A 20,663-nucleotide genomic window follows, 5' to 3' on the forward strand; every position below is an offset into this window, starting at 1 on the left:
AAAGTAAAGTTGAAACATAAAAGTAAACATAAGTATTCCCAGCTACAAATGAATAAAAACCAGGACAAATTTTATAGATATAGGTATGTTAAGAAGAAATCATACTGAGATATACAATATATACATAACATATAAAGAAATTATATTAAATTGTACTAAAGTTAGAAAATTTAGTTTTCAAATAAGATTTTAGCTGCCCCTTTTCCAATGAATGCTATAAGTTCTTAACTTACCTCTTTGTCTGCCCAAATCTCTTCTTTGTCCCCTTTCCAAATCTTTCCTTTGTGAGGAAAGTAAGTTTTTCTGTTCAATGGCTTTTAGAGCACATTCTCTGGAAATATCTTTTATTTTTTCCCTTTGATCATTGTGGCTTGACTTAACTGTAAAAGAAACCATTCTTGTAATAATAATATAGACCATTTTTTAAATTGCTCATAAAAGTACAAACTGAATTATATTAAAATTTTAAGATGTTATTAACAAGATTAAACCATACAATAAACTTGCTTAACTAAAAACTCAATATGATTTATCCTTATACTGGGGACACATGTTGTCTTTTAAAACTTCATGTATACTCTAAAGAGAATGGAAGGGAAAAAAGAGAAAGGAAAAGGGAAATAATGAAAGATAAAGGTAATGGTGGTTACTATGGGTCAGGCCCTATTCTAAGTGTCTAAACTCATTTAATTTTCTAAGGTGGGTACAATTACTGTCTCCATTTGGATCAGGAAACTGAAGCACAGAGAGGTTGAAAGCTTGACCAAGTTCATATAGCTTGTTGTCTGGGACTATGGACACAAATTGTCTGGCTTCAATGTTTATATTCTTAAAATGTAAAGTATATTCAACTTTACTTTTAGCTGTAAATTCAATTCACCCATATGGTACATTCAGATAATGAGGAACATTATAAAAGTGATTGAAAAGAACTTTTTCCCTGCATTCTTTGAGCTTCTGTCTATTGCACTATTAAGAGTTGCTAGTTCATTATGGGCATGTGTTTCTTTTTATGGTTTTATGCTTAAAAGTAGGTATCTCTGAAAAAAGATAACAGCTTAATCAAAGAGTATCAATAATACATACGAGGTAGAGTATAGGAAAAGGTATAGCTCCATTAAGAACTTTTAAGAGCATTTATTACAGTTCTTTTTAATGATAATTGTTAATTTGGAGTCTTACCGCCACTGACTAAATGGTTTACTTTTATGGTTAGACATCGTTTCATTAATACATTTGAAAGTTGTTTACAAAATCATCCTTAATATCCACCCAATTAGAGTTTTACATATTTATAAACCATAACTACATACCATATTGTGATCTCTTATTTTGGACCCTAGTCACAGATCTTGGTTTATGAAAATTAAAGTTACGGAATGACAATAACAAAACAGTTGAATAAAAATAAGGTGAAAAATAAACTACAACCATAATAACTTCAAGCTACTGTTGCATTCATAGATACTAAATTTAATTTTGGTATATGACCCAAATTATTAACTCGTGTTTTTCCTCTCCAAGTTAATAATTAACTCCTTGAAGGAAAGGCCATACTATAGCTTTCTTCAGTGATGGTCCAAATTGCCTCTAGCCTGCTATATAAAAGCCTTCAGTGCGTGGAGAAACACAAACTCTAGCTGGGTCAAATTGTTCAAATTACAGGTCTCAGAGACTTGCTTAAGTCAAAAGACAAAATTTTGTTTCTATTTGTTACTTTCTCCTCCTGGCCAAAGATAGCTAGTTAAGGACTCTCCTTTTAGTCCTTACCAAGAATTACAGATTCAATAAGTGAAGACGAAAACTTAACTACTCAAGGACAGTATAAAAATAACAATTTAAATACATACCTGGTCCTCTACCACCACTTGTTTGTATGTGGCTCCGAGTAAACGATGAAATACTATCTACTTGAAATCTCTGATTTTCCCTCTGTTTTGTCTGATCACCAAATCCGTTTTCTTTTGAATTTTCTGACTTAGAAATTGAGGAATTTTCACATCCTTAAAAAGAACAACAAAAATGTGTCATCCCCTTCCTCCTTTCCACAGGAAGAAAAGATGTTTGAATCATTTTCTCAGACATTTTTAGTAATGTTGAGAAAATCAGTTAAAAACTTAGAGGACGGACCTCTTTTTTAAGGATTTCTACATGCTCTGTAATGCATCCAAAAATGACACAACTACTTTGGACTTTTCCAGCATTGTACTAACTCACGTTAAATCTCAATATGTACTGCTAGTAAGAGCCACCAGACAAGTATCCCCTTCCGTGTTTGTGTGGTCATTGTAGTGGGTGGCTCCTGAAGGTGCTTCTGAGGCCACAGATGAGAAAGGTTTTTGGTTTTTTTTTTAAATCTTTTCTTTTTTTAGGGCCATACCTGTGGCATGTGGAGATTCCATGGGTAGGAAGTAGAATTGGAGCTGTAGCTGCTGGTCTACACCACAGTCACAGCAACACCAGATCTAAGCCATGTCTGTGGCCTACACCACAGCTCACAGCAATGCTGGATCCCTAACCCAATGAGTGATGCCAGGGATCAAACCTGTGCCTTCATGGATGCTAGTCAGATTCATTTCCACTGAGCCACAACAGGCAACTCCCAAGAAAGGTTTTTTTTTTTTTTAAAGACTAACTTTAAGTATTAGAATTTTCCTGAACTCCACTTTACTGAAACTCAGTTTTGAAATCATCCTCAACATTCATTTCATATTCAGAATATTATTATTCCTATTCCTACTGTGACTGTGCTAACAAAAAAATACTAAAAAAGAACTTTTAAAAAGACTTACCTATATTTTCTGCAACAGATTTATGATGTGACCAGATGATAACCTGCCTGAGCGCATCTTCAGTGGAAACCGCTGTGCCATCTGGGTTTGCGTAAAACAAAAGCAGTGGTTGGAAGTGGCATCGGATACACTTGGAGACTACATCTTTCCATCTAGTTCCAACCTTTAAAAAAATCACAATGAATAAAAACAAAACATTGCAATCTATGTCTTCAATAAATTATTCTGTATATTAAAAAATTTTAAAGACACTCAGATACTAGCAGTTCAACTGTTCATCACACTACATGATTAATTTTATTTTATTTACTAACTAGTCTAAATAAAAATCTTTTAAACATCATCATTAAAATACTGATGAGCAATATGTGTATACTTTTTATATCAAGGTTTAGACCATCAAGTTTTTAAAAGCTTTGCACATACATGGTTGACTGACTTTTGACGAAGACTTCAAGCAATTTAATAGAAGAGTCTGGTCAAAAAATGGTGCTGCAACAATTCGATGGTCATGTGAAAAAAAAATCAACTTTGACACCAATCCACTAAAATTACAAACATTAACTCAAAATGAGTCATGAAAAAACTATAAAGCTTACAGGAAGAACAGAGAAAATCTTAACCTTGTGGAAGGTAAAGATTCCTTAGATAGGACATAGAACAAATCACAGAAGGAAAAAAAATATAAAATGAACACCAAAATGAATTATTAACTTCTGCTCCTTGAAAGACATCATTACGAAGATTAAAAAAAAAAAAAAAAAAAAAGCCACACACATCTCACATAGGACTGGTGTGAATAAAGAATTCCTACAACTCAGGATCTGGTTTGCCACAAGCTGAGCTTAAGTTGAGATGTGGCTGGGATCTGGCATTACAGTAGCCGTGGCCAGCAGCTGCAGCTCCAATTCAACCTCTAGCTTGGGAACTGCCATATGCCTCAAGTGTGGCCCTAAAAAAAAGAAATCCTACCACTCAATAAGAAGATAATACAACTTAAAAATATATATAACGCATTTGAACAGACACTTCACCAAAAAGACATAAGAAAAGTCAACAGGCACATGAAAAGATACTCAAACATTATCAATCATAAGGGAAATGCAAATTAAAACCACGTGAGATAACATTATGCATTCACTAGAAGGGCTAAAGTTAAGATGTCTATCAACATAAAGTTAAGATGCTGCTGAGATGTGGAGGAACTGGAACTCTATCTAGCACACTGCTGGCAGGAATGTAAATTGTACAATAACTCTGGAGATAATTTGCCAGTTCCCTGTAAAGCTTAACATGCACTAACTATACAACCCAGAAATTCCACTTCTGGGCATTATCTAAGAGTAAAGGAAAGCAATATGTTCATACAAAGACTATTCATACCCCCACAGATGAATGGATAAATTGCTATAAAAACAACAATGAAATGAAGCAATGACACACACAATATGAATGAAAATTAAAAGATATGCTTAGCAAAGGAAGCCAACCACAAAGGAATACATATTCTAAGAGACCATTTATATAAAACTATGGAATGAGCAAAACTCATCTATAGTAAGAAGAGTGATTTCCTGGGGCCCCAGGTGGAAGACTGATAGCAAAAATGTTTTATTGGCTTTCTTAAGTATAATAAAATAAAACCACCTAGTTATAGTGTACAAGTAAATGAGTTCTGATAAATATACACAATAATGTAATCCTCACTCCTAAAACCTCCCTTGTACCATCTTTGCAATGCCTGGCAACCAATGGTCTATTCCCTCACTTTGTTTTTCCCTTTTCTAAAATTTTATACAAGCAGAATTATATTATTTAGTTGTTTGTGTCTTACTTCTTGCACTTAGTACAATGGTTTTGAAATTTTTCCACATTGTTGCACGTTATCAATTATTCATTCCTCTTTATTCCTAAGTATTATGTTCCATTGTATGGTGATACCACGACTTCTTTATCTAGTCACCTGGTGATGGACATTTGAGTTGTTTCCAATTTTGGTTACTTAGATTAAAATTACTACAATCAAGTACAAATTACGTATGGATACATGTTTTCACAGGAGTGGAAGTGCTAGGTTATATGATATAAATTTATAAGAAATTGACAAGCTTTTCTAAAGTGATGGTTCAATTTTATATTTCCATCAGCCTTCTGAGAGATCTAGCTGTTCCACATCCTTACCAAATCTTGGTATATTCAGTCTTTTTACTTTTAGGCATTCTAACAGGTTAAGTAATGGAATCTCATTGTGAAGTGAACTTGTATTTCTTTTATGCCTAATGATGTAGTGAATATTATTTCAAGGGTAATTCATAAATCTTCTTTGGTGAACTGTCCAAACTTTTGCCTACATTTAATTGTTTTGTCTTTCATTATTGCATTGTAAGGGTTCTGTATATACTCTGAACAGGGCCTTTAGCAAATATATGCTTAGCAAATATTTTATCCCAGTCTATGGCTTGTCTTTTCATTCTTCTAACAATATCTTACTAAAGAGAAAAAGTTTGATCAAGTCCAGTTTATCAGTCATTTTTATAGTTCATGTTTACTATTATCTAATAAATCTTTATATAGCTAAACAGCACTTTCAGCATTCTTATCTGATATTTCTGTCTGTCATTCTTGGTCTTTTTTTCCTAAAGTAATTTAATATCAAAGCTGGCCTGGAACTTTCCTCAGGAATCACCTGGTTTTAAGTCTAAACCCTCATTTCTGAGATGATGATGATAAACTTTCTCAGAGGATAGAATGTGTGCTCCATACCCCTACCATGTTTGCTCACTCCATGTTACATGATTTGAAGAACTGGAATGGCAGAGCAGGTCTGTTATTATTTATATTCCTTCAGGGTATACATCATGTTTTCCTACTGCTTTGTGTATTTGAAATTTTTTAATTAAATGCTATTTATTTTTTATTAAAGTATAGTTGATTTACAATGTTGTACAAATTTCTGCCGTACAGCAAAGTGACCCAGTCATACATATATATATATACACACACACACACACACACACATTCTGTTATATTATTTTTCATCATGGTCTATAGTCTTAACAGACACCAAATTAAAAAAGGAGGTAATGAAAATACTGAAAAAATTAAGAACATATTATCAACAGTAATGCAGATTACTTTAGAAAGGAACTAGTAACTATATGGAGGAACCAAGAAAAACTAAAGAATTCATTTGCAGGGACAAAAGCTGAGTTAAAGGCATTGGAAAGCAGAATGAATAATGCAGAGGAACTAATAAATGACCTGGAAGATAGACTAATAGAAATCACCCAATCAGGACAATACACAGGAAACCAAATTAAAAAAAAAGTGAAAGCAACGTAAGAAATCTATGGGATAATATAACGCATGCCAGTATGTGAATAGGAATTCCAGAAGGGGAAGAAAAAGACAAGGGGAGTGAAAATATATTTGAAGAAATTATGGCTGAAAATTTTCCACATCTAAAGAAGGAAACCTATTCAGATACAGGAAGTACAGAAGACCCCAAACAGGTGGAACCCAAACAGACTTATACCAAGATATAATAAAAATGAGAAAAGTTAAAGATAAGGAGAGGATTCTAAAGGCAGCAGGAGAAATAACAGGAGTCGATTATAAGGGAACCCATAAGGCTCTCAGCTGATTTCTCTACAGAAACACTACAAGCCAGAAGAGAGTGGCAAGACACATTCGAAATTCTAAGAGGGGTCAATTATAAGGCTCCTCTTGTTGGTTTCTCTTCTTTCTTTTCAACTGCATGTCATCCACTGTCTAAAGTAGTTACTTCATCTACTTCATTTTCTAATTTTTAATACTGGAGGGCTTTAATGATGCTATTATAATTAAGTTAAATTAACTTAATGATATAATGATAAAATGATATAATTATAGAAAATGATTATTATATGTAAATAAGTACTTAGATATAATAATCTTAAATATTTACATATAATAATTTTTTATAATTATATCATTTTTATCATTATATCATTTATCCCTAAAAAGTAAAAATAACATTAATTATTCCACTTAGTAAAGTGCCACTTACCTCTTTCACATTTGCATCATCAAAAAATACCCATTTGGAAGTCTTGGTATGAAAAGCAAAGGCACAATAATGTCGGCTAGTGTAGCAAATCATGCCAACTAGGTGAAGTTCACTATTTTTGGCATTTTCATCTGTAACCCTGTAAAAAAGCTGTTTAAAAATAATGTATACTTAATATTGCATCTTCTTTAAAATGAGGAACAATAATTTGATGAGTCATGCATTTGATTCTCTATGAAAAATATTTCACATACTGCCCCAAACTGATCTTATATTAGTACTAAAGATACCACATTGCACTGTAAACAGAATTACTACTTTCAATTAGTCCATAAGAAACATTAAGTCCACTAAAATGTATTTACTACAGCTTAGTCCAGTAGCACAGTATCTCTAACACAGAATTGACACTTCAACTACATAAACTCAAAATTTGAGATAAATTACACATTTCCTGATAATTCATGACTGAATCACATATTTTAACATACATTAAACATATTATATGTAAGATAATTTAAAGGTTTAATTGTAATATAAACCAATTCAAAATACATGAATTAAGATGGTAATAAGCATATTAGGAGATCAGTGCTATAGATAAATTTTAAATCTCAAATTTTTCTAATATATATTTATAATCATTATCATACACAAATATGTACACATATGCAGATAATATCATACCATCATCACTCACAATTAAAACAGAGATAGAACATCTGTGAGTTTAATTTGTAACTAAAAGCCATTCCTAGTCTATGCAAGAGAGGCATTTCTGTTAGCCTAATTTGATTAACTTCATTATAGTTACATCTGAATATTATTTTCATTAGAAAGAAAATTTAGTTATGAAAAACAAAAGCACATTATAATACAAGAGGATGTTCAGAGAAATTTGAAAACAAAAAGGAAGAGAAATGAAAACAGTTGTGATACCCCAGGAAGATAAAGATGTGTTGCTAGATTCCGAACAACATCTTCGGTCAAGTCAGAATGCTCAGAATCCCAGACTAAACCAATTGTAACAATCTCTGGGCAATTCATTAAAACACGTCGAATTTTTATTTTTTGGCCACAATTACTCTACAGAAAAACACAAAACGCAACTTTTGATATTTCTGAAACAGATATAACACAGATAATGCCTTTAAAAGTTTATTGTGCAATAAACACCTTAATATGTATTATACATTTTTTCATCATATTAAAATGACTTTTAACAAATTACTTGTCTTAATGATTGATTAAACATAAAGTTTAATTCAAAGTACTTTTCTTTGATAATTTTTGTATATCTGTTAAAACAACAATGCAACCTAAAAAAGCAGAAATAAAACATATCCACTCATTAATAATATCACGAGAAAAGAATATTTCACTTGTTATGCTTATTTAAAGAAAAACAAAAAAGAAACTTTCTCTTTAGTCAAAAAAAAGACTTTACAACTTAAAAAATTAACATACACTTCCTTAAATCCTTCAAGAAGTTAAGTTTTTAAAGAAATAATTTGAGATAAACAGTTCACATGGTATAAAGTTACCTAACATAACACTGAAAAAGTAAATTCTTAAAAATTAATTAAGATATAATTAAGGTTTGCTTGATAATTTCTAAATGTCTATTTTCAAATTTACAAAGAGAAGAACACAAATGTTCTCCAAATTATACTTACAGGACACTTCCTATAGTCATCAGTTGTATTCGCTGCTTGTAGCAATTCTGCAAACATTTCAGGCTTAAAGCGTTCATGCCTTTCTATCATTCTTTCAACTTCATTGCTATAAAAGAAAGAAGTAGTCCCAAATCTCGCCTATAAACTTAACAAAGATCTAATAAATTTGCATCAAAGATACTAAGTTATCCATGTAGGTATGATCATTTTTTATGTCTTAAAACACAATTTTGTTTGAAAAATTAACCACAAAGTAAACTCACATGAAATTAAAAACTATGAAATTTGGGAGATGCATAATGAAAAAAATTAGGTAAGGAACAAGGTAAAATAACATGAAATCATTCCATTGCTTTTAACTATATGAGTGAGGTAAGATGCTCTGTCTGAAGGTAGTTCTAAGTTAACTGTCTCCCTGGTCCACAAACTGCAAAAGCCCAGACTTTAAATTCTAAATATAATCTCTCTCTCTTTTTTTTTTTTTGGTCTTTTTGCTATTTCTTTGGGCCGCTTCTGCAGCATATGGAGGTTCCCAGGCTAGGGGTCTAATCAGAGCTGTAGTCGCCGGCCTACGCCAGAGCCACAGCAACGCGGGATCCGCCCGCGTCTGCATGCTACACCACAGCTCACAGCAACGCCGGATCGTTAACCCACTGAGCAAGGGCAGGGACCAAACCCACAACCTCATGGTTCCTAGTCGGATTCGTTTACCACTGCGCCACGACGGGAACTCCTCTCTTTGTTGGTAGTAAATATTAAATACCAGTTGTTAAATGTTTACTATGTTCCAGGCTTTACATAAGTTTTTTTTTTCTTTTTTTTCTTTTTTAGGGCCACACCTGCAGCATATGGAGGTTCCCAGGGAAGCGGTCCAATCGGAGCTCTAGCTGCTGGCCTACGCCACAGCTACAGTCACGCAGGATCCAAGCCACGTCTGCAACCTACACCATAGCTTATGGCAATGTGGGAATCCTTAACCCACCGAGCAAGGCCAGGGATTGAACCTGTGTCCTTATGGATACTATTCAGCTTCGTTAACCACTGAGCCACGAGAGCAACTCCCCATAAACTGTTGCTTTTAATCTTAACAAAAATACCAGTTTTAATGTTCAAACAATTCTTATTATGTAAAAGCCAGGATTCATTTTTGGATCTCTAAGCTGATGTTTCACGGATAGAAAGAGAGGGAGGGCAGAGACAAGCATGGAAAATTTTTACTTCAGGTGAATGTTGAAGCCTTAAATGCAATACACCTAACAGAGAATTATCTTCACTTCTTTCCTTCTTTCTGCTTACCCTATCTTCCATCACCAAGCAGGGACATGGTGGAATCAACAGGAGACATGGCCACTACAAAGGTAACACCTTAGCAAAAATGAAGAAATCATCTATGGTTCCATTTACCATTAAACTTGTCATTTTAAGCTCTCCTTCATGGTTCCAAAAACTTGCTATAAATATAAGTAGATATACATTTTGACTAATATTCTGTACATTTCACTCAGTGATACCTATATGTGGTAAATCAGAAACAACCGAGATAGACATCATTTAGTACCCCTGATGGTAGCACATTTGTTAAAATCCAAGAGTAAATATCCATATATATTATAGTTTCATAAAATAAATGCTCAATGTGCCCACATGTGTTATTAACATCTTTGGTGAATATGCTTTTCTAGGTTCTTACCATAGGGCTGTTGTAGAAATGTACCGCACAAATTCTGTAAAGGGTAGCGGATCTGATGATGCTCCACAGCTACGACACACACACTGCAGATGAAAACATGTTTAATTTGTCAATTATAAATTATAAATATAGTATCTAGTAAAATAGTTATGCCATCTCACCTGTTCATACAGAGTCATAGCAAACTTCTGGTGAGTGATACAAGATTTAGAAGTACACATATCTGCATCTCTGCTTGGCACTATGTGGAAATGAATCCTCTCCAATATATTTTCCTAATTTAAAAATTAAAGGACAAATGAATTGCAAATTTTGCACAAGATATTTCAAAATAGCAATCTTTTTAACTTTACAAATTTAAAAATCTTAAGATGTTCTAAACTTTTCAATTTAGGAGCACCATACATATTTTCAGCTTTTTATCTTCCTTCTTTAACCAAATCTTCAAATGTTGTTCAATTATTTGCCCTTTGCAGCATTAGCTATAAAAAAATATTTTAGCAAAACAAACACTATAATGTAGCATGTGACTTTAATGAAGATTTTTTAAATTGGGAGATCCCACTGTGGCACAGTAGGTTAAGGACCTGGCATTGTCTCTGTGGTGGTGCAGGTTTGATCCCTGGCTCAGTGCTGTGGGTTAAAGAACCGGCATTGCTGCAGCTGTGGTACTGGTCACAGCTGTGGCTCGGATTGGATCCCTGGCCTGGGAACTCTTATATGCTATGTGTGCAACTAAAAAAAAATAAACCCAAACAAATAAGATTTAAAATAATCATTTCATGGTGGCTGACATCTAGAATTTATTATTAGAAAACAAAATTCCCTATGTTCCCAACGTCCTCACATTGAGAAAAAGCGATTAATAACAAAATCTTGCTTGGATCATTTGAACAGTCTATACAACTTAAATCAAAATATCAATGATTAAGGCTTATGATACCTGCACTAACACCATAATGCAAAAAATCGCTGCGACAAACTTCATGAAAGTTTGGGTTTGTAATAAAGATCAATAAGGAGTATTTATTTCTTTAACAAATTACCTTTTTTACTAAAACTTAACCAATGGATTCTTTTACTAGTTAACTTCCCCTCCTCTGCCCCAGGACATTTATAATCATTTGGTTATTCAAGCCTGGATTTTTAGATATTCCATGAAGGTTACATAATGGACAGTACATTTCATTTAAATGCAAGTAAAATGATAAAAGTTCAGTATTGTACAAAACAGATTTATATTTTAAGCAATGGATCAATTATATGCTAAATATGAAAAGCATACTTCATGACTATATGTGCTGTTTTTGTCACATTTTAGTCAATATGGCAAGTGTGCTAAGCAGTGCACCAGTCAAGGAGCTTTCCTTTTATCTAAGGAAACAGTCAAGATGCTCACTAAAAAAATAACAACATATAAATGCCAAATGAACTCTGTAGAGAGAAATAAATTCTTTAGAAATTTGCACAACTAAATGGAGCATTTTGATTATGCATTATTTAGTAGGCATGATTTAGACTGAACTGTAACAAATAATAGATTGGATAAATTTTGAATATTTCAGGAACTTGAACAAGGCTGTAAAACAGGAATTTAAAAGATATGTTTGAGGAACAGAATGCAATCATCTCACTAGAAAGGAAAATTGAGGAAGGAAGCAAAAAGATAAATTGGAGTTTAAATGTAAAAATCCTTAAATGTCACAAGTGAGTCAGATTTGAATCCGAGAAATATTTGGAGAGCCAACATTAATCTGAAGAAAATTATATTAATCTGGTAGCTGTTAAAAAACAGACTCTAATAATTCCCATTATGGCTCAGTGAGTTAAGGTCTTAATGCTGTTTCTGTGAGGATGCAGTGTCCATCCCTGTCCTCGATCAGTGTTGCCACAAGCTATAGTATAGGTTGCAGACTTGGCCTGGATTCAGTGCTGCCATGGCTGTGGCGAAGGCCAGCAGCTGCAGCTCTGATTCAACCCCTAGGCTGGGAATTTCCACATGCTATAAGTGCAGCTGTAAAATGAAAAACAAAAACAAAAAACAAACAAAAAAAAAACACAAAAAAACCCCCCAAAAAAACTCTTTGGAATTCTCTTGTGGCTCAGTGGGTTAAGGATCCAGTATTGTCACTGCTGTGGTATGAGTTCAATCCCTGGACCAGGAACTTCCACATGCCATGGAGTGCAGCCAAAAAACCAAACCAAACCAAAAATAGACTCTAAGGAGATAGGCTGAAAGAACACTAGTAAGGAAGATTCAGTAATGCTGACAGTAGAGGCCCAAGCTAAGAAGTGGTGACAGGGAAATAATGTGGCAAGGAAAACTTTAAAAGGGTTTCTGATGAAAGAATTTATAGTTTGCTGAAGACATACAAGACTAAGAATCACTACATCTTAAATATAGGTGACATCTAAGTATTTTAATTCAAAAATTATAGCAGCATAGGGAGTTCCCGTCGTGGCTCAGTGGTTAAAGAATCCGACTGGGAACCATGAGGTTGTGGGTTCAATCCTTGGCCTTCCTCAGTGGGTTAAGGATCTGGCATTGCCGTGGGCTGTGGTGTGGGTTGCAGACGCGGCTCGGATCCCGCGTTGCTGTGGCTCTGGTGTAGGCCGGCGGCTATGGCTCCAATTCGAACCCTAGCTTGGGAACCTCCATATGCCACAGGAGCAGCCCAAGAAATGGCAAAAAGACAAAAAAAAAATTATAGCAGCATAAATAATCAAAACCAAAGTACATAAAACACCATATGGACTTAAGCTGAGCTCTGAAGTGTAGGTAAAATAAGAATCTACTGAGCAGTTCTGATACATTGTTATAAATTTACGTTTTATTTCTCTCAAAAGGTACATCACTTAAGGAATACAAACTACCATCCTGATTTAAGGATTATTCGAAATACTTACAAAGCACTCTGCAGCATCATCCATAAGACCAAGCTGAAATCGCTGTTCATCTTTGAAGCTTTCTGCAAGAGCATGCCGTATGTTATCTGAGGGAAGTGCTTTTTCTCGACTGTGTTGAAACTGTGCAAATATTGTCTGGGAATTAACAAATACATCAGCCAGTAAGTTTAATGTCAACAACTACAAAAAGACTTGAGTAACTTCATTATAACACAAACTCAAAACTCTACACTCAGAAACTAATACAGTCTTTTGCTCTAAAATTCCATACAAAAGTTATTTACATCGGTAATATGTAGGCATAGTTTCCCCAGCCTATAAATCAAATGTTAGTGCATAACAATTAAATATGTGAAATTCTCAGGTCCCATCCTCAGAGATTCTCACTGAGGTGGGGCCCATTTTTAAACTGTTTCCCAGTTGACTGTGATCAAAGTTGGTTAGAGCTTTGCAATAAATTGCTTTAAATCTTAAAGTATACAGCAGGAATTAAAATTGTATTACACAAAAATATATAATCAAATAAAACTTAGTAGGAACTCAATAGTCTTGAAATAGGAAAAATCATTCAAGAATATGTGATTATAGGTGTTAGTCTCATCTTCTATTTTCTTTACTGAATTTAAGCAAGAAAAACGTTTAAATAAGTTCTAGTTTTATGATAATCATCTTAGGTATGGGGGAAGTGGGGAAAAAATAAGGTTTGCAGTGATAAACCACCAAATAAGGACTGGTCATATTAAGTTCTGTGTTCATTAGCTCCAGGGATACATCATCTCAAAAAAAAAAAAAAAAATGCCTTTAAGATCAATATTTGGTAGGCCTGGAAATATTTCAAGAATCTGTTCCACTGATGCAAGAAAACTGAATTTATAAACAAGAATTTTTTTGTTTTGTTTTGTCTTTTTGCCTTTTCTAGGGCCGCTCCCGCGGCATATGGAGGTTCCCAGGCTAGGGGTCCAATCAGAGCTGTAGCTACCGGCCTACGCCAGAGCCACAGCAACGCAGGATCCGAGCCACGTCTGCAACCTACACCACAGCTCACTGGCAACGCCGGATCGTTAACCCACTGAGCAAGGGCAGGGACTGAACCCGCAACCTCATGGTTCCTAGTCGGATTCGTTAACCACTGCGCCACGACGGGAACTCCTTAAAATTTAACGAATCCGACTAGGAACCATGACGTTTCGGGTTCGGTCCCTGCCCTCGCTCAGTGGGTTAATGATCCAGCGTTGCCCTGAGCTGTGGTGTAGGTCGCAGACGCGGCTCGGATCCCGCGTTGCTGTGGCTCTGGCATAGGCCGGTGGCTACAGCTCCGATTCAACCCCTAGCCTGGGAACCTCCATATGCCGCGGGAGCGGCCCAAGAAATAGCAACAACCACAACAACAACAAAAGACAAAAAAAAAAAGAAAGAAATTTTAAGAAAAGGTGTCAATGATATATATTTTATCAATGATATATATTGTATCAATGATAAAAATTTTAGCTGTAATTACAAATGTGAAAAAACTTTCATGTCATTTCTTATTTAGGTAGTCAACTTTTCCAGGTAATGTTTAAGATATCAATCCTACACAAGATTGCCATTCAACTATTTCTTAATTGCTTTGTATATGCGAGGCACGTTTTAAACCAAGAAACAAAGACCCTGACCCCATGGAGCACATGTTCTACTTTTAGTAATGATGAAAAGGCAAATAATTATGTCAGAATGTAGTAAGTACAATAGATAAAAACAAAGAAATACAAGAGAGAAAAATACTGTAATAGGGATAGGGATGCTGGTGGTAGGAGAGAGGGAGGGAGCTCACCTTTTATCTAGGGTAGTCAGGGAAAGTCTCACTGATGGGAAAACATTTGAGGAGAGGGATAAAGGAAATACGGGTGTTAGCACAAGGACATCCGGAGGATAACCATTCTAGACAAGAGGAATAATAATGAAAACACTCAGAGATAAAAGACAGCTCTGAGAAAAGGCAAAAAAGGACAATGTGGCTAGTGTGTAGCCTGTGTGAGTACATGAGCCCATGTGTTTTGAGGCGGGGGATGTAAGTAGGAGGAGAAGGAAGGTGATGTGTCAGGCTATGGGAAGACCTGGCTAGGAAATTTAACTAGTTTTACAACTGGACAAAAAATTCAAAATTTACATGTGACACTGCTATTTGATCTAAGTTCGTTCTTCATCAACCCTATTTTGCCATGTTCTCAAAAAGAGAATATAAAATTACCTCCTTTAGTGATTTATTCAAATAGCTTTTTTAGGAACATAAATCAACATAAAGCATGAAAATGGCCTTTTATTTTCCTGTATTATGTATGTGTGTGATAAAAATATTCAAGAATGTGAAAAGACTGAAACGTTCATTTCTGAAATATATTAAATCTAAATTATTGAGCGAATCTTCCAATGACATAAATGAGTTGTTAATATACTGAACTCCCTTTATCCCTAGTCCATTTATTCTCATCTGAGCAGTCAAAGAGCTCTAATCCAAATATTGTATCTAATTAATAAAGGTTATATCACTCCTCCACTCAAAACAATGCCACAACTTGAGAAAAAAGAAAAATCAAGGTCCTCACAAAGCCCTGGAAGACCACATGCAATCTGGACTCCTATTCCAGTTATTTATTACTCTATATAACAAAACCACCTCAAATCTTAGTTAATAAAAATAACATTTACTTTGATCACAGATCTGCAGTTTGGGTGAGAACAGCTCAATTCTGCTTCACTTGTAGTCATTCAGAACAGTCTGAATGCTGGCACCTGGAATCACCTGACAGTTGCTCGCTAATGTCTAGAGCAACAGTATTGGTTGCTGGTGCTGCTTGTTGGCTGAGACTTTTGCTGTAGCTGTGACAAGGTTGCCTCCCTTACAGCATGGCAACTCACTTTGATGAATGACCACCCTAACAGAAAGAATCAGAGCTCATCACCTATTACTGTCTCCTTTGCTCACAAAGCTTCTGCCATCACTCAGGTTTCCTTCAATATGTCATGCACACCCCAACACCCTGTCTCAGGGCCTTCGCAGTTGCTGTGTCCCTGCTTGCCTGGAAGGCTCTGGTCTACTCTGTCATCTCTTCCAGGTTGTCATTTATTTATTTATTTATTTATTTATTTATTTTATTTATTTATTTTTTTCAGGTTGTCATTTAAATCTCACTTTCTCACTGAGGCTTTCCTGGCCACTCAACATTCTCTATTCCCTTTCCCGGATTTGTATTTCTTCCTCTACAATTATTATTACCTAACATACTATATATTTTGTTTACTTATTTTCTTCTCCTGCACAAGAACATAGGGTCCATAACAACACGGGTTTTGTAACTACAGCACTGGCCAGAATTTAGTAGTAATTAAAAAAAAAAATTTGCAAAAAGTGAATAAAGGATTATTTCAAAATAATGAAAAATGTAATGTCCTTAACACTGTTATTCTATTTAGAATATTAATTTAAATTGTCATTATAGAAAAATGGAAACATAAACCTGAATAAGACACACATTAAGAATTCATCTTCAAAACTGTAATCACTTGACAATAACTTTAATTACAGAGAAACTAACCAAATATGTCAAACAAACAAAACTATCACATAAAATTAAATTATTAAGGAAACAGTAGCAATTTCTCAAAACTATTAAAAGGTTACCTTCAGTGCACAAAATATGCAGGCATCTCCCTGACAAACATGCCCCGTAAGAACACGCAAGCTTCTTCGGAATATATCTAATTGCCATAAAACCTAAAAAATAGTGAGATGTGAAGAAAGATATACAATAATATTTATCTCACTGTGATACATATTTTTAAACATTTTTAAAACTACTGATTCACATGTAAAAACCATGACAGGCATAGAACAAGAAAAAAAAAAAAACTCCTCAGTTAAGGATTTTATATGAACAGGAAACAATAGGATCGTAAAGAGAAGACTTGGCAAAGACTTGAAAGAGGATGTGATTATAATACTTGGAATGAACTAAAATTTAGGAAGGAAATATAATGGCAGTTGAAAGTCAGGGTGTAAAAAATAAGCGTCAGTATGTAGTGACAAGAAAAAAGGTAGAGGCATGTGTGGTCACTGTACACAGAATGGTAAAGGAGGCATGTGTGTAGTAATGGGGGTACAGCATAACACAAAACAGCTTTCAAAGAATAACCTCAATATATGTGCTGCAATTATCCATTCATCATTTACTACTAAAATACAGAAACAAAATAAGCAAAGACAACAGGAATTGTTTACATAAATCAATCCCTTACTTAAAATCATTCTAGAAAAATCTAAAATCTATACAATGGGGATAACTGTAACGGCTTTATAGTTCTTATAAGGATTAAATATGTATATGTAATAATATGTAAAGTATTTACAGCAGTGCCCAGTACATAATTGGCATACATGGAATGCAAGCTGCTCTTTGTTGCTGTAAATGCTATTATAAGAGACAAGTAAGATCTTCAAGTTTCCCTATATCTTTTGGTCATTTCTCAAATAATCTAGGAAAATGCATTCACCATCTCACATTTCTCCCAAATGAAAACAGAGGTTAATAAAAACAAGCAATTTAAATTTTCCTATGTTTCTAATTACTCAATAGCTAAAAGCTATTTCAGAATTTCCCTTTGATAGACATTTTATTTTAAAAAAAGCATAATACATAATAAATAGGACCCACTTATTTATCACAAATAAAGAAAACTATATCAAGCCACTTTAGAATCAGATTACTTTAAACCAATAAAAAAGAGAAAATCTTAAAAGCAGCCACAGAAAAGAGGCACATTACAAAGAGTGGAACAAAGATAAGAATGACAGTAGTTTTTTCATTAGAAATAATAATGCAGGCTAGAAGACAGAGGAATAAAATCTTTAAAGTGTTGAAAGATAAAAACTGTCAACCTAGACTTCTTTAAAGAGTGAAAATAACTTTCAGAAACAAAGGTAAAATAGAAATTTTTTTTTTCAGACCCATAAAAGCTGAAAATTTATCAGCAGTAGACCTGTATTACAAAAAATGTTAAAAGAGGTCATCCTGGAGTTCCCGTCATGGCACAGTGGTTAACGAATCCGACTAGGAACCATGAGGTTGCGGGTTCGGTCCCTGCCCTTGCTCAGTGGGTTAACGATCTGGCGTTGCCATGAGCTGTGGTGTAGGTTGCAGACGCGGCTCGGATCCCGCGTTGCTATGGCTCTGGCGTAGGCCGGTGGCTACAGCTCCGAATCAACCCCTAGCCTGGGAACCTCCATATGCCGCGGGAGCGGCCCAAGAAATAGCAACAACAACAACAACAAAAAGACAAAAGACAAAAAAAAAAAAAAAGAAATTGCTTCTGAGTGAGCTGTAACACTTTCAAGTTTGACACATGTCCCACTCAGAGGGCAACTGAAAACACAAATGTGAGTCAGATGTCTAAGCACTTGACACATTTTAGATGTGTTCATTTATCATGAATTAATCAAGCAATATTCCTCTTTCTACCCTCAGTTTTCAGGAGGAAAAAATTCAAGAGAAATAAAATATGTGAAAAGCTATTTATTCTAAGTAAAATCTTTTAAAGTATATTCTAGGGTCAATAGAGTGATGTTCCAATATTCTAAATCTTCTTCATCCTAGGTACCACACAGCCAATGGTCAGAAGGATAAAGGCTCCTTCAACATCTGAAAACGTTCAACAAAAACTATCATACATCAGAAAAGATATTTTTCTAAGGCAGAAAACTGAATTAAAAAACATATTTGTTGGAGTTTCCACTGTGATGCAATGGGATAGGCAGCATCTTTGGGGGAGGGGCACAGGTTTGATCCCTGGCCCAACAAAGTGGGTTAGGGATCTGGCGCTGTTGCAGCTGCAGCTTAGGTCCCAACTGCGGCTTGGATCTGATCCCTGACCCAATAACTCCATATGCTGCAGGGTGGCCAAAAAAGAAAGAAAGAAAGAAAGAAAGAGAGAAAGAAAAACAAAACAAAACATTATTTGTTTATCCAAAGAATTTAAACAAAGATTGAAGAAAAATGAATTAACCATTAATTTAACTGAAACAATGGTGAACAAATTATGATTCTACAGAGGTGCTTTAAAGCCACAGTGAGGGGAATGAAGGAACTCTTGAGTACTGAGATGAAAAACTCTGCATTATTTTAATCCAAGCAGTTTGTGTCTTTTTATCCTGTCTATGGGAAATCTACTGGATTTCTTAAACAAAAACAAAGGGGTGGGAGGAGATTAATTTTTAAAAAATTTATATATTTTAGAAACATTATTAATTTACTAAACACTTTAAGCCAAGGTATGTGTCATTCTGTTGGAAAAAACCATTTCCATTTATTACAAAAACCAAAATGCCCAGTCAAAATATTTTTGCTACTATTAAAAATGATATTAAAAAGTCATTCCAGTCAATAATAACTTTATTCTTAATTTATAAATTAAAGAAGCAATAAGCAGAGAATATCCTGAAAGGCACTTTTTAAAATTTAGTAAGAAATTATGGTCTCACCTGTACAGCACTATTAAGAAAGCAGCTGTTTTGTCCTGGTTCATTCAACAAGCCTTTGGTAGGGGCAAGGGATAGCATACTCCCGGGTTGATAAGCTTTTCCAAGATTGCCACCAGGTTTCCGTAAGAATTTTACCCATGCCATTTTCAAGCAATTTTGTTTGCATTAAAGCTAAGAATTATATACTTATGTGATACTTCTGATAATAAAATGGATGATATCTTGAATGGTCCACTTAAATTTGCTGCAGTCTATTACAATAACGTACGTTTCCAAGTCCATATCTCTCCTGATATTGTAGTGTGGAGGACTTTATCAAGTAAAATAGGATATATAGCACAGAAGTTCTGAAAGCTAAAAAAGAAAGCTATTTTAAACAAGGCCTTCAAGATTTAAAAATCTTTGTGTTAAATTTTACGAGTTGTACAGTTTAAGATGAAAAAAAGATTTTTAAAAAACTGCTAAAAATAATGTCGAATAAATCATATTCTTTAAAGCACACATTTAAACCTTTTGTCTTGGTTTAAAAAAAAAGACGATAAAAAAAGATGTAGAGTTGGTGTATGGTATGATTCCTTTGGTCACATGTTTTCCTTATGTTTTCTTAAAAAGAAAGAAGACTCTTTTCCAGGTGAAGTTATTAAAGGTGACTCCATATTTCATATCAATGTAACCTCAAAGAAAGAAAAGAAATGTTTAAATAAATGTCAAGGCTAATCAACAAAATTCCTACTCTATGAACACAAATATTAAATAACATAATTAAAACTGTATATTAATCATAAAAGGATTAGAATAATGTTCTAAACTACAAAAACAAAAACAGTTCATCATTCAAATTTTTAGAAAACATCAAGGTAATGTCAGTAACTGCCTACTTCAAATTTCAATGGTTATATGATGGTTTCATAGGGGAAGTATTCTAGAGAAAACTAGAATTAAATTAGATCTCAGGTAGTATTCCAAATAATACTAACTTTGTTGTCAATACTATATTGCTTTTTACTAAAATATATCTACAAAGACTCTATTGTTA

At 34.2% G+C, this 20,663-nt stretch overlaps 1 protein-coding gene across 1 annotated transcript in view; it reads right to left on the minus strand.

Moving 5' to 3' along the window:
- The window catches only part of USP53 (ubiquitin specific peptidase 53), a 61,483-nt gene that overhangs the window by 17,961 nt on the left and 22,859 nt on the right, over positions 1-20,663 (minus strand). The window contains exons 2-12 of the mRNA XM_047798587.1: positions 19,628-20,301; positions 16,775-16,867; positions 13,114-13,248; positions 10,368-10,481; positions 10,207-10,289; positions 8,517-8,622; positions 7,780-7,926; positions 6,841-6,990; positions 2,793-2,955; positions 1,851-2,003; positions 234-380 (exon numbers count right to left, since the gene is read on the minus strand). Of these exons, the coding sequence (XP_047654543.1) occupies positions 234-380; positions 1,851-2,003; positions 2,793-2,955; positions 6,841-6,990; positions 7,780-7,926; positions 8,517-8,622; positions 10,207-10,289; positions 10,368-10,481; positions 13,114-13,248; positions 16,775-16,867; positions 19,628-19,771 (1,435 nt within the window). The 5' untranslated portion in view covers positions 19,772-20,301. The remainder of the gene's footprint in view (positions 1-233; positions 381-1,850; positions 2,004-2,792; positions 2,956-6,840; positions 6,991-7,779; positions 7,927-8,516; positions 8,623-10,206; positions 10,290-10,367; positions 10,482-13,113; positions 13,249-16,774; positions 16,868-19,627; positions 20,302-20,663) is intronic.

The sequence above is a fragment of the Phacochoerus africanus genome, chromosome 10 (genome assembly GCF_016906955.1).
Source record: "Phacochoerus africanus isolate WHEZ1 chromosome 10, ROS_Pafr_v1, whole genome shotgun sequence".
NCBI classification, from domain to species: Eukaryota; Metazoa; Chordata; class Mammalia; order Artiodactyla; family Suidae; genus Phacochoerus; species Phacochoerus africanus.